This window comes from Bicyclus anynana, chromosome 25 (assembly GCF_947172395.1).
Source record: "Bicyclus anynana chromosome 25, ilBicAnyn1.1, whole genome shotgun sequence".
Taxonomy (NCBI): domain Eukaryota; kingdom Metazoa; phylum Arthropoda; class Insecta; order Lepidoptera; family Nymphalidae; genus Bicyclus; species Bicyclus anynana.
In genome coordinates, this window is record NC_069107.1 from 3,207,635 (window position 1) to 3,233,590 (window position 25,956).

A 25,956-nucleotide genomic window follows, 5' to 3' on the forward strand; every position below is an offset into this window, starting at 1 on the left:
AGAAAATTATACTTAAAAGCCTAAGTTCAATATTAAATAAAATCCCAAATTCAGAGCAAATTCAACCTGAAGGATTGAATTTAAGGTTGAATTTGCAAATGTGACTACTTGAATTGAGTGCCAAGAAGTTGTTTTAGTGGCACTCATTGAGTGGGGACGTTTTTTGGTCGCTGATTGTGCATCCACTTTTTAATATGAGATCGATGATAGACAGTGTAAAATAATACAGTATAGAATACTCACGAGCACAGTTCTGTTCATGTTGTCCGTTCTAACAGTCTCTTCGTACGAATAGTCGTGGGGGTCGGCGGTGGCGTGGAGGTTCCACGGCTCGGAGCCTTCCGAACTGTTGTCGCGTTCGGGCTTCACGTCCTGCTCTCGGTCGGTCCATGGTGAGCTCCGCGCCCGCGTCTCCACCAACTCGGGCGGCGTTGAGGCCGGAGCGGGAGACGCGGTGCTGTCCGGCGGCTGAACGGTCGTCGCGGTGGTCAAGTTGAAGGCTTGAAGATTGTGCAACGCCGCTGTGGGCAAGCGGAGTTGACGGACCCCGGGCCGCGTCAGCATCGGCTTAAGCCCCCCCGGCCCGATTAGACGCTGCAGAAGCAACGCATTAGCGCCCCCCTCACCGCCTGCGACTGTTAGCAACTTCGGTCCGCGGTTCGTCATAATAGCTATTTGCTGACCACCTTTCACCATCGACACGGGGAGGATGTAGTTCGCCGGCATCAACACAGCTGTGGTAGGCTTGCCTGCCGTTCCCCTCGCGACCGTTATCGTTTGCCCGTCGGCGACTATCACGTTGCGTTGAGGCTGCGGTTTGGGTTGCGGGGCCGGTGAGGTTTCATTTTCGAACGTCAACTTCCTGGCGACTTTCCGTGGACTGTCCTGGGGAGAGTGGCTGTCGCGGCAGCTCTCATTGCAGTCGCCCTGGGAAGTCCCGCAACTGCTGTCCTCAGAGCCCATGGTGCGGCACGAGTCGTCGACGGGACTCATCTCCCGAGTGCCTGAACGCCGAGAACTGCTGCTCTTTTTGCGCTTCGACGACCCCGGATTGGTAGGCGGATTGGTCCTCCGACGTGGTGCAGGTTTATCTTTGTCCGGAGAGTTTTCCACTTGTTCTTTGTACTCCGCTAGTATGTAAAGAATCCGTTGAGTGGTCTGTTCGTCTTCCTGTGGTTTCAGAGTAGGTTTAGGCGGAATACCAATTTTCATTTGGTGCGGCGGGTTCGAGGTTTTTGTTCTCGGTTTAGATTTAGAACCAACTTTTGATTTTGTGGCCGGTTGAGCTGTGGCTTCATTTAATGTCGATTCACTAGTGACAGTGTGAGGAATTTGTGCGTGCGAAGATGATGGTGAATCTATAATTCCGGATGAATCGGGGGAGCGGACAAAAGCTGACGTCGTCGGTGTGGCGGCGGCAACTGTTTTCCTGTTAATATACGCCACGTTTAAAGACTGATCCGATCCGATTGAATACAACACTTGTTGCGTAGACTCAGTCGCCGTAGAAGTCGGAATTGAACCGTCGGTTGTGTCCGTAGTCGGAGTGAGCAATTTAGTAAAGTTAGTATTCGAGTTTGAATTGGGTTGGACTGTGCTCCTCTCCTTTACTTGTTCCAATACCATATCAAATTCTCGCAGCTGTTCGAGTGTAGAAGAACTCATTTGAGGTTCTGAAGGAGATTGACCGTCTGTAGGTGTTTTTGTGGTTTGCCTGTTGGCCTGAGTCTGCGGTAGGCGAATGGTGTGTTGGCCCAGCGATGGAGCTGCTGTGAGAACCAATTGTTGGTAGACGTGTTGATTTGCACCGCCGATGACGTTACGTTGTATTTGAAAGAAAGATGGCCGGACTACCCTCGCCCCAGACACCATTTGTGGGGTTTTACTGAGCATGGGCAATTTTATTCGCATTTGTGTTAATACAGGTTGATGTGGGGCAGGTTGAGCGTTCTCGCTCGGTAACCCAGTTTGGTTGCCATTATCGTCGTGCGAACCTTCTGCGTTTGGTGTGCTTTGATTCTGCGGTACAATTTTTATGATTGGAGAATCTAGCTCACTTTGACCGACGAACTTAAGGTCACCTTTTTGTTTTTGGTTATTGTCGTCAATTAGTTCAGTGCTAGGAACTGTAATTAAATTGATTGTCTGTCCACCGCCTATGTTGACGGGTATTTGTCTTGTGTATATGACGCCACCGTGCATTGTTTGTATATTCATGGGACCAATACTTTGTTTAATTTGTTGAACTAAATTCGCTTGCGATGGCTGCGTTTGAGCCGACGATGGAGACTTTCTGAGTAATAACGGTGGGCTGTTTATATGCCCAATATGATCCAGGTTCACAGAGTTGTCATTAGGTTGACATTCTGAAATTTCAGAATTAGAATTATTAGAATGATTTGAATGATTGACATCATTTCCTTTTTGATTGCCATCCTGAAAGACTTGTTTACCAAAAGCTTGACCAAATTTTGGTAAACTAGTAGATTTTTCTACAGGTTTGCCAGAAGAATTTTGAATAAACTTTGCGTAGTTTTCTTCATACACAGACCGAGACTTTATTTCATTTTGTGCATTCGTTAAGTCCTTATTCGACGATGATGATATATGTGACGTCGGACTCGTATTCACATTATCCTGAGATTCCGTTGTTTTTGCATTATTAACTTGAACATTAGGTGATTCAATAGGCTGTAATCTCAATACCATACTTCTTTGATGTGGGGCATTAAGGTGAATAGACTTTCCGTCGGCTGATTTACATACAAATTGAACCATTTTTTGTTCATTAGACCCCTGAATATTTGTCAAAAGGTTCACTCTTTTTATTAGCTGCCCTGCCGCATTATTTTTCTGGTTTCCAGTATTCACTATATGTAGGAGCTGATTACTTCCTTGTCCTGCGTCTACTAAAGACAGTCCACTGTAAGAATTTGTATGCGATCCTGAGTTCGCATTCGATGTTGAATTTGTACTGGCTCCTTTGTTTTGTACTATATGTAATACAGGTGTATTTGAATTACTAATGACGGAATTTTGCGTGTTATCTACTAAGGTTATTTGATTCCCGTTTGTGTTTTTACCCTGTACAATATGTAGAACTTGAGAAGTCACCGCCGACGAAGTTGCATTCGTTTGGTTATTTTCATGAATATTAGTCTGATTTAGTGGTGGGGGTAATATTTGTGCGAGTGCTTGTTGTAATGTCATAGCATTTATAGGGCTTTTTGTATAGTTATTTCCAGTAGCAGCATTATTAGCAACAGGAGCCTGGCAATCTTTATGAGACAGCATATCAACTAAATCATGCGTGTCTGTATTTATCATAGTTTCTGTTGTTGTTATACCAGCAGCATTCATAGCATGGGCGATTTGATCAGTTTTTTCGGATGAACCGTTTTGTTTGACATGTGGTGAGAAATCCGCCTCATTATTTTCCAAAGTTTCATAAGAGATATCTCTATTTGATTGCGTTTCCAGTATACTGTTTTCATTTGAATCAAATGAATAGTCGACGTTGTTTATGTGCTTATTTACTAAAGCCTGTAAATCGTCACCGTCATTGTAATCAATCGGTTCTTCTTTTAACGGCGATAATTCCACTGTGATTTCGGTTTTAACGATTGATGTTATTTCCGTTTCCACTGGAATGTCCTCGTGATGACTAGTTGGTACTTTTGAAGCTTGTGATTCCATACGATCATACTCGTGAACTAAAGGCATACTAAGATCTGCAGTAGTTAATTCAGTATATTCAGTCTTAATGGGTGAGTGTGAATCATCATGTGGGCTATTTTCAATCGAACATTGAGGGCTAGCGTCTGTAACCTGAGTTACACGCGGATCACACGTCATAGGATTTTGAGCTGCTGCACTTACTGGTAACTGGCCTACTTGAACCACTTGTACTATTGCTTCAATTGGAGCCGGTTCAATAAAGTCCGCATTAATAAGATCATAGGGAAAGCCTCTAAAATAAGAGTTGTTGTTGTATGAGTTTTTGTATTCGTTTTTCATGTTGTCCATAAGCCAATTGTAATTCAATTCCTCTGTTGTCTTTTTGAAAAATGAACGCACTTTATCTCTCAATTGAATGTAGGAAACTGAGCGTTTCAGAATTTCCATTTGATGTTTATGAGACATCAATTGATTTTTGTCACAATCGACATAATCATCCAGCGTTAAAAACGGCTGAGAATGTTTTACGTCCGACAGAGTCGCAGCCGAGTCTTTTGAAAAAATATTTTTATCTTCCGATATCTGTATAACTCTGTCGGACCTCTCACCAAAACCCATACTAAAATTATTTTCATTAATATCACAACTAGTGTAATGCTGTTCGTTAAATTGAGATATTTCTTCTGCTAGAGTATGCTGCAAAGGATCGAGAGGAGCCTTGTTTTCAAATTGCTCTTCAGCAAAAAGGGCGTACTCAAAATCTGTGCCATCGGTTTCATTTACATATTTTTCTTTAATAGGCCAAGATTTTACTATGTCAGGTACATCAATATAATCTTTATGAAATGGCCGTGAATATGAAAATTTTATAGACGTACAATAATCCATTAGGCGCTTATACTCTTTGCTATACGCAGACTCGAGCATTGTTGTTACAGAAAATTTTGGATAGTCAATATTTTTTCCGTTTCTATATCGTTTTGCATGAAGTTTACCGTCATGACTATTGTATTTACGTTTTAAGGTTTTCCTGTTTCTTTTATCGCCTACATTTATTATACTATCACTTTTCACTCGCTGTCTTGAGTACGTTAATTTTGGTAATAACACATTGAAATTTTCAATATTATGTACATCTTCCAATCCATGCCGTTCTTCACTATCTTCTAATGCTTGCTTTTTTGCTTTGCTTTTTAAAGATTCTATTACTCGAATCGTTTTACTGTCACAAATATTACTATGATTCAAGTCTTGTGACAACAAACTTTTATCAATCACAGGAAAGACATAACATGTCCCTATCACGGAATCTTCGTAAATGGAACCTTTTAATATTACATTCGAATCACCCTTATATACCAGTGTTACATTTTTATCATTGTCTGTACTTGACGCTACTTTTTCACCTGTTACATTACTTGTACACTCATTTAATATTTTTTCCAGCTGTACCGTAGTATCAGAATATTCGTTACCTGTATTTGCCTGAAATATATCATTGATAGATTCAAGGACACAATCTACACTTTGTTCCTTTAAAAAAACAGATGCAGATAGATTGTGAGTTTTATTATGTTGTTTATTGCTAACTTCAGGTATAGTACAATCATTGGATTGGTAAATGATTTCATCTTTCTTTCCAAAAGTTTCCGGATCTTCAACATCGGTATAATTATTACGTATTAAGTCATGTGGTATTAAATTACAATTGATTTCTTTTTCTAATTTGGAACACTGAACATTAACAATTTTATCTGAAGGACACTTATCTGAAGGATTCGTACTGTACTGTAAAAAATCGATATGATCATTTATTTTAGGTTCCTCATTTGAAGAATTAATAATTCCTTCTACCATTGTTGGAATTGAACATGGCGTGTTTATTTTATCTACTTGGGATGTTGCTTGTAATTCAAATTTCTCACGCGTTTTATCGAATACAACACCCAACTTGTTTTCTATATTTTCTTCAACATCTACCTTTTGTAAGTCTAATTTCGTATTAACGTTCGGATAATATTGATCAGGTTCAACAGATAAATTAGTTTCAATAACTTTACCACATTCTAATGATGAATTTTCATTAATTTCTATATGTTGATTCAAATGTAATAATTGTAGATGTTTAGTTACATTTATCTCAGCCACCAAGTTACGTGTATCGTATAGAGATGTTAAAATTTCTTTATTCTTTGTGCAAACAGAAATCGCAGATGTTTCATGAATATTTCTATATTTATCTGTTTCCGAATGTATGTTATTGATAATACCATCACAGTTCTCGTTCTTCTGCACGACCTCAGCTTCAGCGTCTATTTTATTTCCTGGATTTTTTTCTTGATTATCTAAATTATCGGCATCACTGTTATTTGCGTATTTAATTTTAACGTTATTAATCGGCAATTCTTCTAGATTATTCAATGATTCGTATTCATTCAATTCTTTGGCAATGATTTCGGTGGCAATGATTTTGTTTTCAAATAGTATACACGCATTTTCATTTTTTATGAGTTCAGAAGTATTTGAGAGTGTGTCTTCGGACTCTTTTAAAGAACACGTCAAATAGGAAACTTTCCCGTTATCAATATTTGCCTTATTACAGGTAAAACTTTCTTCCATTTTCAAATCATTTTTATTCATATCACTGTCGTTATTAATGCAAGTCTTCAGATATGTCATTTCAGATTCTATATTTCTGTTTTTTTCAGGTAGTTGCAATATTTCACCTGCATTTTCGCCGTTTTCTTTGGCTTTCTCTTTTTTTATTAACATCGGTTTTAAGTCGTTTAAAGGTCGTGCAGTTTTGTCAAATTGTTGTATTGATCGATTACAAATTTTCAAATTTTCGGTCACATTCACGTTTTTTTCTATTACATTAGGTACGTACTCATTGGGCTGGGTACTCATTGTACAAATAGTGCGACTCTCTGGTAACTTTGCATCCTCTTTTAAATTTAAATCCGTGTTGTCTGAAGATTGATTACTCATTTTCGAATTATCTGTGACATTTTCGTTTTCTTCGAGTACATTAGGTACATATTTGGTCTGGGTACTCATTTTACAAATACTCTGACTCTCAAGTAAATTTGCATTTTCTTTCGATTTTAAATCGATGGTGTCAGAAAATAGCTCACTAATTTTCGAATTATTTTTCACATTCACGTTTTCTTCGAGTACATTAGATATATATTTGGACTTGATACTCATTTGACAAATACTTTCATGCTCTGGTAAATTTGTATCCTCTTTCAAATTTAAAACCGCGGTGTTTGAAGACTTATTACTTATTTTCAAATTATCTCTCACATTCTCGTTTTCTTCGAGTTCAGTAGGGACGTATTTGGGCTGGGTACTTATTTTAGTAATAGTGTCACTCTCTGGTAAATTTGCATCGTCTTTAAAATTCAAAACCAAATCCGACTGAACTTGCAAAACACGGGATTCTTTCTCTTCGTTGTTCTTAAATAATATATTATTAAATAATTCATCCTCCGGTACATTCGTTTCACAACTCAGATTTAAATTAGATAATGACATCGATTGTTCTAATTTAATATTGTTTCCGTCCGTTCCGTTTAGTATTGTTGTCCCAGTTCCTTTAGCATTAGATTCAATATCTTTAATACACTCAATGTGTGTAGTTTCATCTGTACTATCTTGCAATGTTAATTGTAGTTGTATAGGTTTATCAGGTTTAAGCATATTTTTATTGTTTTTGTCTATGATATCGTCGTACACTCCGACTTCATTCGCATTATTGGCCAATAGTTGATCCTGTTGCGTCGATTTTAATACGTCATTTATCTTAACATCGGGAATTACTTCATTCGAGTCGAGTAAATCAAATTGGATGTTGCATGCAGTAGTTACTAAAGCAGGTTTCGAAATGGCTTCCTCAGTAAAAGTATGGCTTTTGTGGTCCAATTCAGTTGAATGACTACATGAATCTGATTGTAAGATAGACTCTGTGTTTGGTATTATTAATTTTGTTTGTGGTAGTATTAAGTTTTCGGAACTATGTATGTCGATAATTTTAGTTTCTTTTAAATCATCAGTTAATTTTTCATCTTCCGATATTTCCGGATTAGGTAAATCCGTTCTCAACTCATCAGCTCGAATTTTTCTATTAATAGAGTGATCTAGTTCTGTTTCTGTTGATTGGTTTGAGTTTTCATCGCATTCCAGAACATAATTGTTGTTTCTTTTGATATCCATTATAGTCATGGAGTCATTTGCAGGTATCTTCGTCACGGTTATAGCAGTTTTTCCTTTTTTTGTTGTATTATTAGTTTGAGCGTTTGAATTATATACGGTGCTAGTTTGCTCGACATTATTATCTACTGAAGAATCTAGGTGTATAGCAGAGTCCTGTCGTGGACTACGAATAGTTTTTTTATTATCACTAAGACTAACATTTGTTGTTTGTTTAATAACATTCAAACCAGAGTTATCTGCTGTTGCATTTTCTGAAACATCGACAGAACTCGTTCCTCGTGTTACAAATTTTACGCTTTCCGATAATTTATCATACCTTTCTAAATTGTTTTTATTGAATAAAGTATTTTCTTTTGTTATAGTTGAATTTTCAGAAATGTTACTAAAACGGTGACCTACGTCTAAATTAAGTTTTATTGTTTGAATTACAGGTTGTTCAATTTCACTAGCACATTCTAATATGTTTTTTGCTGCTTGACTCAAGGATATCTCTTTTCTCTGCATGATTATGGTTTTTGTATCTTCATTTAAGTTATTTGTTTTGTTGTGATATTCTTTCATTTCAGTTTTAATTACTGAATTTCCGTTTGTTTTCCCCTGTTCTAATGTAGAAAGAGGTAACGTAGTTTCTAAAATTTGTGGTAATGTTTCAGGACATGCATTTTTAGAACTAAAATTATTTTTATTTTTAGAAATTTTCCTTTCACGTCCTGATTCTTCTGTCTCAGTCGATTTCCTTTTCAATGATGAAGAATTCGTTACATTTCTTGATGTTAAATCCGAGTACATTAGTCCATAAATTATATCGGAATCGAAAAGAAAATTCATGGTAAGTGTAAAAAGACTAGGTACTTGAAAACTATCACTTACTGAAAAACTCACATCGAGGTCACTTTCACAGTCAGTCAAGGTATCCTCATCTTTTTCACATTCCTTAACTTTGTTCAACGTGTTTCGCGGGACATGGCATAAGAAGCTATTGTTACACTTGTTTATACCCGACTTTGTTATAAACCAATCAGCATCACATTTCTCCAACTCAGCTGAGATATTAGTACTATTTATAATGTTTAATGGAATTACAAAGTCGTTAATCAGTGACGGTGACATTGGTTCAAATAATGGTAAAGGATAGACAGTACAATCATCCAGGTCGTTTAAAATTGATATTGAATCACTTCGTTTTAATTGTTCGTTTGTTTCTTGCAGCATGGCGCTATCTTCTGAGCGTTGACTTGCATCAGTTGATTCTTTAATAACCATATTTTTAGCACTTAAGTTACCTTTATTTGCAAAACCTTGTATGGATTCGTCACATCTTACTAAATTGACATAACATTTTTGAATATTAATCTTCATTTTCTTAACTAGGTCATCGCATTTTTTAATTTTTAATAAACATTGTTTCGCCTTACGTTCTGTTTGTTGAGCTGGTACAGTACCATCTTCAAACGTTTTATCAATTTCATCTGTTAGGTCTACTATTTGAGTAAAAGACGTGTTACGATGAACTTCTTGAATATTTTTATCAATTTCATTTGTTAAATTTAGATTTTGTGATTGAATATCTACACCAAGTTCTTTAAGTAGTAAATTTTTAAGTTCATCAACTTTTACTTTATTAATATCATTAGTATTTGTCACAGAGGAGATAACGGAAACACTATCGTTTGATGATTCGTCTATTTCTATATAATCAGTTGCAGTTTTCTGGAGAGTAGGTGCCAGATTAACACTTGGCACCTCATATATAACTGGTACGCTGGAACTATTGTTTGGTAAGTCTATTGGCATAAACTCTTGCGGCAACGTACATCTTCCTAAAAGCACTACACACTTCTGAGATAATTTGTTTTGATGTTTTGTGTGTATATTTTGATCTAATGATGGAGTATTAAAGATTCCGAATTCTGTCTTGAATTTTTGAGGAATGATATCTTCTTCATCATCGCTGATTAAGTCAATAGTCTCTGTAGTAATTGGCGGAGGTAGTTCATCTGGTTTACTACAGCTTATATTCTTCACTTCTGTATTTAAAATATTCTTTTTATTTTTCATATTGTATTGATTTATTTGTAAAGTGCATTTTATCTTTTGGTTATTTTTCAAAAGTAATGATTGTATAGTTGGATCTTTAAGTATAGAATCAACGCTTATGTCAATTTTTCCGGAAATTGTAGCTTTAAAAATGTTTCCATTTGGAAGTTTAATTCTAACACATTTCTTAAGTGGATCGTTACCAGCGTAAGGCAATTCTTCGAACGTAATCTTAGCACCTGAATAGTCAGGATCATTTACCATACATGACTTTTTTCCCAAGTGAGATTTTTGTCTATTACACTCTTCTTTGGACAGTTTTCCGTCAGCTAGGTTTTCTTTTTGTAAACTGTTAATATTATTTACGATACTACTAGTAATGAAATTTTTTGATTTACCTCCCATATTTATTTCTGGTTTCTTAATACCAAGAACTTCTTCATCTTTATTTTTTGCCTCAATTGATGTTTTCCTTGTTAATAGCATTCTATTGTCTTTGTCTTTATTATCATCATCAACAGTGTAAGAAACCTTTTGTTTATGTGCAACACTAACATTTTTGGCCAATTCATCTGATTCTTTAACTGTACTTTTGGTTGTTTTTTGTTCATGTGGAGTGTAGTTGTTTATGACCAAAGGCTTTTTATTTATACCCAATTCATCCGAATTTCTAGTAATATGAGGTTTGGAAGTATTCATGTGTCCAATTATAGGATGTTTATTTTTATACGAATTAACAGAACTTTTAATCGTATTCGGAATAACTGCTTTTATTTCGTCATCGGTATCAACAACTATGATATCAGCAGATTCGGTTAATTTCATTCCGACACTATATGTATCTTTCGATTCACTTCCATTTTTAATTAAATCTTCCGAAAAACTCATTTGTTTGTCTGGCGGAAATTTGGCAGCAGAAACGATATTTCTATCTTTTGGCAAATGCGGGTATTTGTTGGCATTTGTAATCTGGTTTTCATTATTTTCTTTAGCAGATCCTGTAAGTCCTTTTTTTGAGTTATCATTACATAAATTCTGATGAGATAGTATGGTATCAGTATTACATTTAAGAATATTGATTTCATTATTTCGTTTAATAGCGTTAGTATCAGTAATACTATCATTACTCAACTTTGGATCTTGGTATGATTTTTTAACTTTTTTATCGTTAGAACTGTGGTCAGTATTATTAGGTTTTTCTAAAATCTCGATATTTTGATTTATGTGTTCATTTATTTTTGTATTTTCATCTGAAGTAGTTAAATTTGGCTTATTGCACTTATTGTTTACCTCTTCATTAACGTTTCTGCTTTCTTGAACCAGTTGTGTACTTGTGGTATCTGTACAAGGATTTACTTTTATTATTTTATTCATGATTTTTTCTTGGTATAAGTCGGTTTCATTTGCAATTTTTTTCCTCGATCTGGTAGAACGTCTGTAATTCTGATCTTCTGTATTCTTAAATTTATTTTCTTTTCTTTCTGTTTCTTCATTTTCGTTTGCATTTGTTTCGTTCAGCATTGACGTTTTAATTAAAGTATAAGGAAGAGCAATCGTATTGTCATGACAACGATTGCTATTGTTTTTTAATATACGTTTACTATTTATCATTTCTGTATCTTTTAACCCATCCGTTTTCTTTTTAGAAGTTTGTAGTATTGTCTCATCTAGTAATGAATTTATAATAATACTTTCATCTTTGGAACATGGTTTATATGTTTTAGCATCCTCATCTGTCTTTGTATCTAAATTAGGAGACCTTTCATTTATGGAACATGATTTATCAGCTTCAGCATCATCGTCTATGTTTGTATCTAAATTAGGAGACCTTTCATTTATGGAACATGGTTTATCTGCTTTAGCATGGCCATCTGCATTTGTACCTAAATTAGGACTTCTATCATTTATGGAACATGGTTTATCTAATTTAACATCCCCACCTGTCTTTGTATCTAAATTAGGAATCCTATAATTGATGGGCCATGGTTTATCTGGTTTAGCATCGTGATCTGTCTTTATATCTAAATTAGGAGTCATTTCATTTATGCAACATGGTTTATGTGCTTTTGCATCCCCATCTGTCTTTGTATCTAATTTAGGAGTCCGTTCTTTTATGGAACGCGGTTTATCTGCTTTAGCATCGCCACCTGTATTTGTATCAAAATTAGGATTTCTATCATTTCTGGAACATGATGTATCTGCTTTAACATCCTCATCCGTTTTTATATCTAAATTAGGAGCCCATTCATTTATGGAACATGGTATATCTGGTTTAGCATCGCCACCTGTCTTTGTATCAAAACTAGGATTTCTATCATTTCTGGAACATTCATTTATGGAATATGGTTTATCTGCTTCAGCATCCCCATCTGTTTTAGTATCTAAATTAGGAATCCTTTCATTTATGGAACATGGGTTATCTGCTTTAGCGGCCTCATATGTCTTTATATCTACATTAGGAGTCCATTCATTTATGGCACATGGTGTATCTAAATTAGCATCCTCATCTGCCTTTATATTTAAATTAATGAGTTTTTGGGTATAACTTGAATTTTCGTATATATTAGAAACTTCTCGTTTCGTGGAATTAAATACACTCGTTTGAGACGAACCAATTGTAATCGTATTAGCTGTTGCTGTTAAAATATCCATACCTGCTTCCTTTGATCTACTACAAGTAACTTTAAATTTAGACTGTTCTAAATTATCATTATAACATTTTCTTTCTTTCAACTTTGTTTTAATGATTTCAGTCTTTTTATCCCTTGCGTGACGATTTTCGCATTTACAATTTTTGTCTGAGTTGACTGATGTTAAGTTCAGAGAAAAAGTTGGTGTCGATTTTTTAATAACTGGTAAAGTAACGGAACTTTCTATAATTACAGGGCTCAAAGCAGGTCCAACCAATGGCGATGCATGCAACAGAGCTACATTAATTGGCGCTTGATTAACAGCAACATATGTATGTCCGTTTAAGTCTGATAAATTTCCAGAATTGGTTGACTGATTCATAGGTAATGAATCATATATTAAATTGGAGCCGATAAGCATTACATTCTGTGAAGTATTTCTTTGGGGCACAGTTAATACTACTTTCGCAGGGTTCGCGGAACTGGCTGTTTTAGAAGCTCCAGAAACATTATGCATTTTATTACTTTTAATATTATCCATTGCTTTAGATATATTTAGATTACTGCAAACGTCTTTCTTTGTATTCTGTGTTTTTAATTTGGACGTTTTAATAATAGACTTCTTATGATGAGAAATAGGGTCTGCATACAAGTTACTATTGTTGGGCCCATTTGCTTCCATGGTAGATGCAGAAGTATTTTTAACCAGTTTTCCACTGAGAGGCGTCTTTTTGACATGTGTTGCGCCGTCCGTTATTTTGTTACTTATGATCTTCAAATCCACTGTCGAATGAAAACTAGGATTCTTAGGATTAGTAGATCTTAGAAGACAGTTATTTTTTGGTGTCACACTTTTATCAATAATAGAATTCATCGTTTCATGTGAATTTTTCAATGATTCAGAGTTAATTACCGAGTTGAAATTTGAAGGACTTCTAGCGGCTACGGTATTTACTTTATTAATCACAATGTTTGGTTTATTAGTCAGTAGGTTATATTCCTTTGTGTCGAGAATATTTTTCGGTTTAAATGTACTTATATTAGATGTGCGGTAAGTTTCGTCATCAGATGATAGTTCCCCTATTTCCTGGCGCAAGTCATCATCCATTAATTCTTCTAATAAATCATAGTCAGAATTTGGTATGCCTGATATGAATGGGTCGTTACTATTTTGAATTACACTAGGCAAATGCTTGTTGATATGTAATGGCGCCTTTTTTAATTCAACAGAACTGATCTTACTCTGACATTGTGCTAAATACTGGTTTTGTTTTATATTAGCCGTTGTTTTTAAATTATGCAAATGTCGTGTACTTGTAGAAGCTTTAGCATATGAATCCTGAGTAGAGTGATTTGCAATAGTGTCAATATTGGCATTGTTGGAGTTTTTAAGACTTGTTATCACTGTCGGGTAGTTTAAATTATTAGATGGTCTTTTTTCAAATGAATCTTTATTAAGTACAATATCGAGAGCATTTGGCCCTCTGCTTGGGGTTTTGTGTGCCAAAAGATCATCCATGACGCTTTTCCAGTCGGATTCTGCCAAAGGGCTTGGTTTTTGTTTACTGCCTTTAACACGATCCATTTTTGACTCTGGACCATTATTTACGTACTTGTTATTTGTAGCTTTTATTACAGTTGTTGGGCAAGATTTTATCTTTTCGCTTTCTAACAATATTGGTATTTTGTTTTGAAGGTTTACGTGTAGATTTTCAGTATCTGCACGGTGGGTAGCACTACTAAATATTTCAGTAGAACTTTTCTTTGTATGTTCACTCGTAATGGGCATCTTTAACTTGTTCTGTTGTTTTAATAATGACAAAATATCAAATTGATCTTTCTCTGACAGCCGCGATGTTGGCTGTATAGATGAAGGTTTTGCTACTTTAATTTCATTTCCCAGTTCTCTATAATCAGATTTATTTTTATCTGACGTTAACATATTTGATAGTATTGTGGTATTCAACGGTGAGTACGATAGATGACCACTACTAAAGTTTTCTATTTTCTGCACAACAACTTTCGTATTCTTATCAGTACACTTACTTTTAGGTTTTTCGACTTTTGCGATGACTATTTCGCCTGATAATTGTAAATTAGCCACTTTTTCAAGGTCAAGATTTTTTATGTGTTGGATTTGCTCTCTGACAACATTTACTAAAGGAGTCTTTTGTGTGACTCGGTTATTTGCTGGTTTAAGTTTGTTATCACACTGTTTGTTTTTATGCATGTAACTTAATCGTGAATAAGTATTAGCAGCATTATCAACTTTCTTTGGCGGTATTATTTTTTTAGTAGATGCATTCATTGAGGATCTTGCATGAGTCACATCTTTGATAGTTCCAGCGTTAATAGTATCTTGCAATTCTTTTAAAAAATTATGATACTGAGTTTGACTTGATGATTCATTTGTATTAGTTTGTTGAATGTTTAGTTTCTTTGAAAGGTCTTGAGTTTTGTCTGAATTATATAATTGATTTCTAGGCAGCACAGTTTCTTGTAAATACTGCTTATTCAAAGAATCCTGAAACTGTATTTGGTTCTGAGACTCAGTTATATTTCTTTTTTGTATAGAATCCCATTTTCTTTGTAGTAAAAATTGTTGGTATTCTTTTTGACTTGGTGTCTCAACCGGCAACTTATTAACAGCATGATTCAGAAGTAACGATGGATGTTCAGGGTTGAAAGCTTTGGGTTGACTTTTCTTTATTTGGTGTCTCTCCTTAAAAGAAGGGGTTTGTGTGTCTTTCCACTGTGTGATTCCACTAGAATTTCTTTCAATATTGACTGCAGAAATGTTACTCGATTCATTAAGACCTTTGGGATTACTCACAGAATAAAGTTTGGTATTACAAATATTTTTATCTATTAAAGAATCACGATTTATACTACAATCAGGACTTTGATTTTTTGGTGAAGGAAAACTTACTGACTTTTCATTTAACACTTTATGTCTCCTGTATTCTATGAGTTTCTGTATGCCTTTCTTAACTTCGTCTTTAACAAGGCTTGGATTAGTATTAGGCAAGTAAGAGAAAGGTGGAAAACTAGTTCTTTGTTCGCAATCTGTTAATATTTTACCAGGAGCCTTATGATCGCCTATTGAATAAGGACTATCATTTCGAACATTGTCATTGTATTCTGAATTAATAGATGACTTTCCTTGACTATCGTAGTCACTATCAGTAATGCTCATGTTATTATTACCATTGGAATCAGTTTTCCGGTTTTCATGTTCAAACATAGTGGGTCTAACAACTTTTGTGCCAACAAATGTTGATAAATTAGTAGGAAACTGAGAATTCTGTTCTTTGATTTTAATGTCAGATATACTGACTTGTTCTTTGTTTTTACGTTCTTTCTTCTCCTTTTTCTTAGCCCTGATTTTTATCTCATTAGTTATTTCGTCGGATATTCCATTGCTTTCGTTATGTTCTTTGTAGTGATCTACCTTTACATTGCTTTTGCTCCTTTCTTTACTTTTGTGTTTAATTTTCTCACTGCTTTGCGGTCTTTCGTTATTCTCCATTAATGTGTCAGTACCAAGGCTAAGCGGATCCACTTCATCATCCACAGGTATTTGTGGTTTACTTTTCTTTTTCTTACGTTTCGGTATAATCATGGGAACCTCTATCATACTAGAGGGTGATTCTGTAGTGTCTGAATAATCTGTCAGAATTTCGTTACACATAATATCTTCAGGTTCTGGTTCCTCAAATTCCACCAAATGTTCATAACCTGTTTAAAATTAAATTTAGGAATAAACAAGAAACAAAATCCATGTTTAAACAATTAAAAAAATCACTAAGGAAAAAGCAGAACCCTTACAAACGATGTTTTATCAGTGTTATTTAATTAAGTCTTACCTTTCTCGATCCCGTAATAGACATTATTCTCGTCTTCGTCCTCTTCTTCAGGCAAGTGTTGAAAGGAGCTGGGGTCAAGATTCAGGTACTTTAACTCTGTAGTCAGAGCACGCGTGCCACTGTGGGTCCGCTCCATGTATGTTCGGCAGTTTTCTAAGAGGACTTCCCTGAAAAAGCAAAATACATGTTCTCAAAAATCTGTGTAATGGCTCTAAACGTTGGAATCATGAAAGAGAGCCATTCAGTGGGTGATGGAGCCAGATATGCTTATCCCAGAGGCGGCAGAGAAGCGTAAAAAAGTCAAAGGCTATGTTTGATAGATTGATTTTAAGGATGTATAGGAAATAGACATATACAGGGTGCTCGGGAGTATTTCCCATAACATCGAGGTCCACTTATAGCAGCCGAACTGCATAACCATTTTTTTTTTTATTATAAAAATGTTTTTTCAGTTTTCATACAAAGTAATTCAAATAATTCCGACTATCCATGTAACATACGCCTTTATCTATCCTTGCATTTTAAAATACGTAATCGTAGTGGTACTAGTAGGTAAGCTACTTTATGATATTTATCAATGAATAATTTTGGCTAGGTCATAATACAAGGAGGCGATATAAGACACAATTTAAGATCTATTTACACAAGAAGGAGTGGAGGGCGAAGACAGCTCTAAGTTTTACGAAATCAAAGCAGGTGTCCCGCAAGGATCAGTGTTGGGACCAGTGCTCTATACCCTGTATACTGCTGACTTGCCTGATACGCCAGGTATCCTCACAGCAACGTTCGCTGATGACACTGCGGCGCTAAGTAGTAACACAAATCCCAAAGTGGCATCACAAAAACTTCAGAACCACCTAAATGACATAGACCATCCAAATCTACTCACGTCACTTTTACACTTAGACCCGAAAACTGCCCAGAGATAAAACTTGGTAAAGAGACTCTACCACAGAGCAACGAAGCTAAATATCTAGGTTTTCATCTAGATAGAAGGCAGACCTGGCAGGCGGCTCACATAAAAAAGAAGAGAGAGGAGCTCCGTATTCGCACTACATCCTTAATGTGGTTACTCGGCCGCCACTCCAGACTGTCACTCAACAACAAGTTACTCGTGTACAAAAGTGTTCTAAAGCCAATCTGGACGTATGGCTTGGAGCTGTGGGGCACAGCCAGTCACTCCAATATTAGATGAATTATGTGGTGGACAGTAATACCCGAAAAAAGGACCATAACACGAAGAGTCACTTAATGGAGAGACCTTTAACTAGAAACATGATCTGCTATGAAAAATTCAGTTTATAGTCAAGCGACTGATCACTGATAGATGTAACTGAACACAAAAAAAAAAAAATTACACAAGAAATATTTTTTACTCCGAAAATATTCATTTTAGAACACATATTCCTTAATTAAAAATAAGTTTCCATAAAGAATACCCTAGAATTATGGGAAATACTCCCAACGGCGGCCTCCGTGGCGCAGTGGTATGCGCGGTGGATTTACAAAACGGAGGTCCTGGGTTCGATCCCCGGCTGGGCAAATTGAGATTTTCTTAATTTGTCCAGGCCTGGCTGGTGGGAGGCTTCGGCCGTGGCTACTTACCACCCTACCGGCAAAGACGTACCGCCAATCGATTTAGCGTTCCGGTACGATGCCGTGTAGAAACCGAAAGGAGTGTGGATTTTCATTCTCCTCCTAACAAGTTAGCCTGCTTCCATCTTAGACTGCATCATCACTTACCATCAGGTGAGATTGTAGTCAAGGGCTAAACTTGTAAAGAAAAAAAAAAATGGCACCCTGTATAAGTTTTAAAAGTTATAATGGACAAAATCACCTATCGAGGTCCCAGTACAGAGTCTTGACACGCGGTCCAGAGAGAAGAACCGCGAGATCCTGGCACAGATCCGCCCCAAGCCCTAAGCCTTCGCCCTCAGCGAATATGGCGGTTGACAGAACATTGGCTTGCTTCTGAGTTTGCTTGAGTTTCAATGTTTCTGACGTTTTGACCAAATTAGTCTGAGTTCGGCTGTCGGTAGCCCAACTTCCAAACTCGGAGCTTGTATTCGGTTCCTGTTCTTGGACATCGGGCTGGAACACAAAACGCAACTATTGAGTCACTAGCGGACGCCCGCGACTTCGTCTGCGTGGAATTTCATTTTTCATAAATCCCTCGGGAACCATGGATTTTTGCGGGATATCTCAATATCAAATTTCAGCTAATTCGGTTCAGTAGTCGAGGCGTGAAAGAGTAACAAACATTCATATCATCAAAATGATCAGTTTTCGCAAATCTCGGAAAACCATGGATTTTTTGGGATGAAAAGTAGCCTTCGTGTTAATCCAGAGTAAAATCTATTTTCATATCTATAAAATCTATTTTTATTTCCAAATTTCAGCCAAATCGCTAAAGTAGGAGCGGCGTTAAAGAGTAATAAACATCCAAATAACTTCCATTCATCCATACAAACTTTCGCGTTTATAATATTAGTAGGATTAGTCATTATCAGTCTACATTTTACCCGACTGCAAGGGTTATGTTTTTCGCGCGTATTTTGCATGTATTTATGTATGTATGTGTGTAATATTCTTTATTACCTCATACTTCCAAACCGCTGAACGGATTTAAGTGATTTAAGTTAATTAGTAATCGTTAGATTTGTCTTAATAACCCAAATGTTCTTAGATAGGTGAATTAAAAAAAAAAACCAACACGACGACTGTGAGACGCTACAGACTTGGAGAAAAAATTTTTTTTTTTTCTAATAATGCGAATCTCATACTTACCAAAGTAGAAAAAAAACACATTAAAATGTAAAAGTGGAATTTATCGTAACTATTAAAATCTAATTTGGTTATTGTTCGCGACTTTTCTAAAATGGGGTCAGATTGTACCTTTTGTCATTTCCCTCCAATACAAATTTAGGGACGAAGACTGCTTTTTAAATTGTATATAAATTAGGAGTATGCTAGTAGCAAAGCAATTTTGTAAAAGTAACAGGGTATCTGCGATCACTACTTTCGGAGCTACTGGGATTTAAAGGTTCAGACGAATCCCTGAAAAACGCCCCATAAAAATGGTACGAATTAATGACGTCGAAGGTACATAATGCGGTCGAACTCATCACCGAGGGGTGGTGGTTCGATCCCCGTCCCGATGGTCTACTGTTGTACTCCTAACACAGTCTTTCCCGACTAATTGGAGGGGAATGCGAATATTGGTCATATTAAAAAAGATAGATGGCAGATATTCTTTAAAAAGAAATTGATGATCCTATTGATGAGTTCCTTAACGATAAAGGTGCTTGGAGGCCATTGGATCAGCTTCCACCTTCACACAGGAAGTAAAACTATAATAAATTGTAATTGTTATCAATTGTAAGTTATAGTACTGTATGACTTTTTCATTTCAAAAGAGCAACTGTTGAGTTTCTTGCCGGTATCTTCTCAGCGAGTTGCGAAGCTGAAGTGGCAATGGGCGGGGCACATAGTGCGAAGAGCCGATGGACGTTGGGGTCCCAAAGTGCTGGAATGGCGACCCTGCACTAGTAAGCGCAGTGTTGGCCGACCCCCCACCAGGTGGACTGACGACATCAAGCGAGTCGCAGGGATTTGGAAGTCCCTACAAAAGGCCTATGTCCTGCAGTGGACGTCCATCGGCTGATATGATGATGATGATGATGATCTTCTCAGCAGAACCTGCCTTCCGAACCGGTGGTAGAATCTTTACAAATAGTCAAGTGACGTGTCAAAAGTGCTTGTAAATTGAGCCTACTTGAAATAAATGAATTTTGATTTTTGAAAAAAAAAAAGTAGAAAGTGAATTTTTGCATATACGAAGTTAACTGGTTAAAACTTACCATAATCAATGGCGCCATTGGTGGGGCCCTCATGACTTGTTCGTACATGGCCTTCGACGGGTGAACGGAGAACGCTGTGAGGGCACACTCCCAGCTCAGTCTGGAGCTGGCTGCCAGTAAGCTGCCTAGCTGGTTGAACCACTTCGACAATGTCATCTCTGTAGCACGAGCCTCGGATTGCTTTAAAAAAATAAAATTACAGATATTATTGTCAGTATAAGTCAAGACCTCAGACTAATTACCTAAGGACCTGCCTCGCTAGACGTTACTTTTCTGTCGAAGTATATGATCAACGACATATGCTTAAATCTTTAAAACTACGCAACGGATTTTGATGCGGTTTTTTTTTTAATAGAAGAGTGATTGAAGAGGAAGGCCTCTTTTATAGCACCATCTATAATAGATGGCGCTGTCGTCAGTTATGCCACGGTAACGTTTGGTGTTACAAATGGTATAAGTAAAATCTGAAATTGCAAGTAAACATATAGAATTCGACCAGTTTTATTACAAGTATAGATATAGATTTATCATGTAGTTAGTGTAACTGTTGTAACAAATAAATAAATACAAACCTTTTCAGTATCCAATTTGAGTTTCTCGAGTTCGTTCATGCCGGCAGTGATAGCGCGAACGTACAGCGAGCAGACGAACGGAAGACGTTCTTCTTTACACTGTAATATCAATATATTTATAGTTAGAGAGATGAAATAAGTGAAATACCTCTTAATTAACACTTATGTTTTAATTATTGACCTCTTATAATAAAAAGACGCACAATCATTTAGAAAATTTCACTTAAAAACTGGCCAATTTTGCTTTGACAGTTTTAGAATTATTGCTAAAGAAAATTATACCCAAAAGCTTTTAAATAAAATCCCAAATTCAGAGCAAATTCAACTTTAAGGATTGAGTTTAAGGTTGAATTTGCAAATGCGACTACTTGAATTGAGTGCCAAGAAGTTGTGTTTGTCACTCAATGAGTGACGAACAATATTTAAAAAAAATTCTTCATATCAATTTAGTGTACATTTCAACAGAAATAAGGCGCGGGTAGTCCTATAAAAATGAAGACGCGTGAGGCGACTTCGTGTGGAGGCGCGCGCAGGGTTTATGATCTACCGGCACGGCTCTGCACAACCGGGGATACCTAAAATCTTGTATTGGGCAACCTAACGCACGACGTTCATAGACGTCGAAAAGATTGCATCCAAATATACTACAACGTGACATAGACGCAGTAGAGACGTGACAGCCCAGTGGATATGACTTCTGCCTCCAATTCCGAAGGGTGTGTGTTCAAATCCGGTCCGGGGCATGCACCTCCAACTTTTCAGTTGTGTGCTAATATAATATCTTAAAATAGATATTAAATATCACATGTCTCAAAACGGTAAAGGAAAACATCGTGAGGAAACCTGCATACCAGAGAATTTCTTAATTCTCTGCGTGTGTGAAGTCTGCCAATCCGCATTGGGCCAGCGTGGTGGACTATTGGCCTAACCCCTCTCATTTTGAGAGGAGACTCGAGCTCAGCAGTCAGCCGTATATGGGTTGATAACTCAGACCAATTATAGAAGGACCTGTATCGCACTCATAGTCACGAACAAAATTGTCTGTCATTTTCTGAGGAAAACGAGCTTAGATTTGGTATATATCTTATACTAAACTAGAAGTTTTTGCCAGTTGTTACACAATTCAATTACACAAAAAGGCATTTTTACGGAGCTCTTTAACCGACGAACACGATTACAACTATTTAACATCGATTCTATAGAGACAGTTTTTATAATCGCATTAGATCGTTGATCATATACTTTGACAGAAAAGTAACGTCTAGCGAGGCAGGTCCTATACAATAATTGGTCTGAGGTTGATAACGATACTATCACAGCTGCGCCAGCGAGTACACGCACGCCCACGCCCACGCAGCTCGGCACCACCATGCAGCGCGCCACCACCGCCTGTACCTGAGCGTGCACGGCGAGCGCCAGCGTGTGCAGGTGGCGCGAGGAGGCCGCCGGCGCCGCCAGCGTGGCCGCCGCCGCCGGCAGCCGGTCGGCGGGCAGCAGCTGCGCCAGCGAGTACACGCACTGGAACAGCGCCTCCTTGCCCACGCCCACGCAGCTCGGCACCACCATGCAGCGCGCTACCACCACCTGTAACGACCACCACCAATCAAAACCAATTTACAATTAAGTACAGACCCCCCAAGCTAGAAATTAAAAAAAAACATTGGAGGGCATTCCCAAAATTATAGTTCAAATATTGAAATAACTCATGATACTTGCGATTTAATTTTTTTTTACACAGTTAGTAATATAATGAGTTTCCACTCATAATTATGCGGTGTTTTTAATAATCATAAGTAGTTTTTTTTTATGTGATGGACCTGCCAATGGATTTAAGCAATGTGTCAAAAAACATTTACTTAGTCGAGGTTACTACACCATTGATGAGTTCCTCAATGACAAAGATGCTTGGAAGCCATTGGATTAGCTTCCACCTTCACACAGGAAGTAAAACTATAAGAAATTGTAATGTTGTCATCAATTGTAAATTATAATATTGTATGATTTTTTTTTAAAAGAGCAACTGTTGAGTTTCTTGCTGGTTTCTTCTCAGCAGAACCTGCCTTCCGAACCGGTGATAGTATCTTTACAAATAGTCAAGTGACGTATCAAAAGTGCTTGTAAACTGAGCCTACTTGAAATAAATGAATTTTGAATTTAATACCCAGTCTCACTCTCAGTAGCCAAACACGGACTCCGCCACAATCAAAGATACAAGTGCCAGCAACCATTGCTGACTATGTTCGAAGGCTGAGTTATTTTGATGTCTATATATGGCAACACCACATTTACTGTCATTATCATAAAAATCTGTCATTATAGTGCAACCAATTATTATTGATAGGTTAATCAGATTATTAAAATCATAAGGGAAATTCGGATAATTACCAGACGAATAACAATAAATATAATTTATTTAGATGAGATGTGAATCACGAAATCAGCTATCTTAGTACCCCATATCACATAATGCTTACTTTAAGACTAGATAGTAAATATTTTTCAAATATATTCATTAATTTATTTATATTAGATAGATAATATAATTATTTTCAACAGATCATCTTATTTAAAATACGAACATAATATCACATATGCATAGAACAAAATATCAATTATTATCAAGTATCAAGGTAGTTGCAATCCCAAGTGGACAACAGTACACAGGGTTACCCTATGAACAACAATAAGTAACTACATTGCCCTCACTTATTTTCTACTCTTTTATGTCGCACTATATGTATAAAACTTGTCTGTGTAACTTTATACAAACTATGTTTTGATTTTGTCCAAGTTTTTAGGGAGTTTTTTACACAACAAAAGCGAGTAAAACAATAAAAAATCGATTATATAGAATCAGTTATTATCAACGCGTTTTAGAATTGCATTTAAATTGATATTGTTAAAATTAAAGGAGATGGTCCAAAATTGTAAGGAGCCCAGGATCAGTCATTGTACCCTGGCGAAAATTAAAGAATATATTTTTGTAACTATTTTTGATTATACAAATCTACGAATTTACTTTAATTCTTTCGAAATAATATTCATTCTCTCCCAAGAAATGCAACAATGGCGGATTGATGACGTTTTCTATGCAATAGTCGATTTGACGTTTGCTGTCAATTGTCATAGTTGCTTTAAGGGCGTCATCTTGATATAACTCGAAAACTTGGGTTTTAATTTTATTTCTTTCTTTTTATTTCTTTACATTTATTCACTTATTTAGATTTTAATAAAGTCCTTGTATTTTTTAAATTTTAATGATACGGGGTACAAGAGTGGACCTGAAATGGACCATATCCTTTGACATGAGTTAAAAACCCTATTTAATGTTTAAATTTTCTGTGTGACCCATAAGACTTGCTATTTAATTCTTAATGTGAAGAAATATTTGAGCCACTTATGGAGAAGAATACAAACCTGTGCTATGATTATGGCCACATCCTTAGCGTTTTTCCATAATTTCTTGTCCAATTGTGGCGAGCTTTCGAGCCTTTTTTGCAATCGGGCCACAAGCTGGTAACCACTGCGCAGTGGAGTTAGCTTTGCCTGTGAATTTTAATAAATTAAATAAATAAATTATATGCTAGTTGTCACTTTTTTGAATGGTCTTATAGTGTCCTTCAATATCGTTCTCCTAGACTAAAAATATTTTTTTCATATTTTTTTGGGATATGATTATATGAAAAATTAAGTTTTTAAATATGTTTTTGACAATACGAGCTAAAACGCCTGTCGGCCATGACAGTCTATATTTCAACTGTCACATGACGTCACTATAATATCCCATACAAATGGAGCGTTTAACAAAAATATTAGTTAACAATTACTTTGACGTTCAGTACATCAAATGTTAGTGACGTCACAAAATGGACGACGGTGTTTTAAACGTTTGGTAAATTTGAAAAAATATGTGATATTTAAATTAGGTTATATATAATTTTAATTAGGTGATATCGATATATTTCGGACCCTTATTCCATGTACTACACGAAATGAATATGGTTTATATTAAATTTGTTATGAGTCAACTACCCTATTAAAAAAAATAATGTTTTAATTTTTCAGTCTTCATCGGGCAGTAATAGCCCAGTGAATATGATCTTTGCATTCAATTCGTAGGGCGTAGGTTGGCATCCGGCCTGGGGCTTGCATCTCCAACTTTCAGTAATGTGCATTTTAAGAAATTAAATATCACATGGTGAAAGAAAGACATTGTGAGGAAACATGCATACCTGAGGATTTTCTTAATTCTCTTTATTAGTTTCGAAACATCGATCTCCTATTACAATGTGGATCCAAACACAACTTCTTGGCACTCAATGCAAGCAGTTTCATTTGCAAATTGAACCTTAAACTCAATTCTTAAGGTTGAATTTGCTCTGAATTGGGACTTTATTGAATATTGGACTATATTTAAAGGCCTTTAGGTGTAACTTTCTTTACCAATAATTTTAAATCTTTCAAAGTGAAATTTTCTACATGATTGTGTGTCCTTTTATTATAAGAGGTCACTGTTTCAAAATAATGATTTGTAATTTGACTCTCAAAAGTGCCTGTAAACCAAGCCAAAAATTGAAATAAATGAACTATTGACTTTTACACAATTTTGTACTAACCAGGTCGATACAACGCGCTCGCTCGCTCTTGTAATGTAATACAAATTCTATGTCCGTGATAAAGTCCCATATTTCTTGTGTGAATCCAGCTTCTTTGGAGAGTAGGCTTTGGAACGTGCGCTCCTGTCTGAGGACCTCTGGTTTGTCTGTTGAAAAATAAACATATTAAAGAAAATGTTATATACTAATTTTATAAAGAGGAAATATTTGACTGTCTGTTTGTTTGCTTTGAATGGGCTCTGAAACTACTAAACTTTTTTTTTTTTTTATTGTCTACAAGTTAGCACTTGACTACAATCTCACCTGATGGTAAGTGATGATGCAGTCTAAGATGGAAAAGGGCTAACTTGTTAGGAGGAGGATGAAAATCCACACCCCTTTCGGTTTCTACACGGCATCGTACCGGAACGCTAAATCGCTTGGCGGTACGTCTTTGCCGGTAGGGTGGTAACTAGCCACGGCCGGAGCCTCCCACCAGCCAG

General features: G+C 36.3%; 1 protein-coding gene across 2 annotated transcripts in view; it reads right to left on the minus strand.

The window, feature by feature from the left end:
* Window positions 1-25,956, minus strand: part of LOC112056076 (uncharacterized) — a 42,372-nt gene that overhangs the window by 7,723 nt on the left and 8,693 nt on the right. For both annotated transcript variants that reach the window (XM_052889240.1, XM_052889239.1), the window contains exons 5-12: window positions 25,475-25,620; window positions 24,276-24,404; window positions 22,254-22,442; window positions 20,859-20,957; window positions 20,287-20,466; window positions 18,264-18,517; window positions 16,427-16,593; window positions 244-16,298 (exon numbers count right to left, since the gene is read on the minus strand). In XM_052889240.1, coding sequence (XP_052745200.1) covers window positions 244-16,298; window positions 16,427-16,593; window positions 18,264-18,517; window positions 20,287-20,466; window positions 20,859-20,957; window positions 22,254-22,442; window positions 24,276-24,404; window positions 25,475-25,620 — 17,219 coding nt within the window. The remainder of the gene's footprint in view (window positions 1-243; window positions 16,299-16,426; window positions 16,594-18,263; window positions 18,518-20,286; window positions 20,467-20,858; window positions 20,958-22,253; window positions 22,443-24,275; window positions 24,405-25,474; window positions 25,621-25,956) is intronic.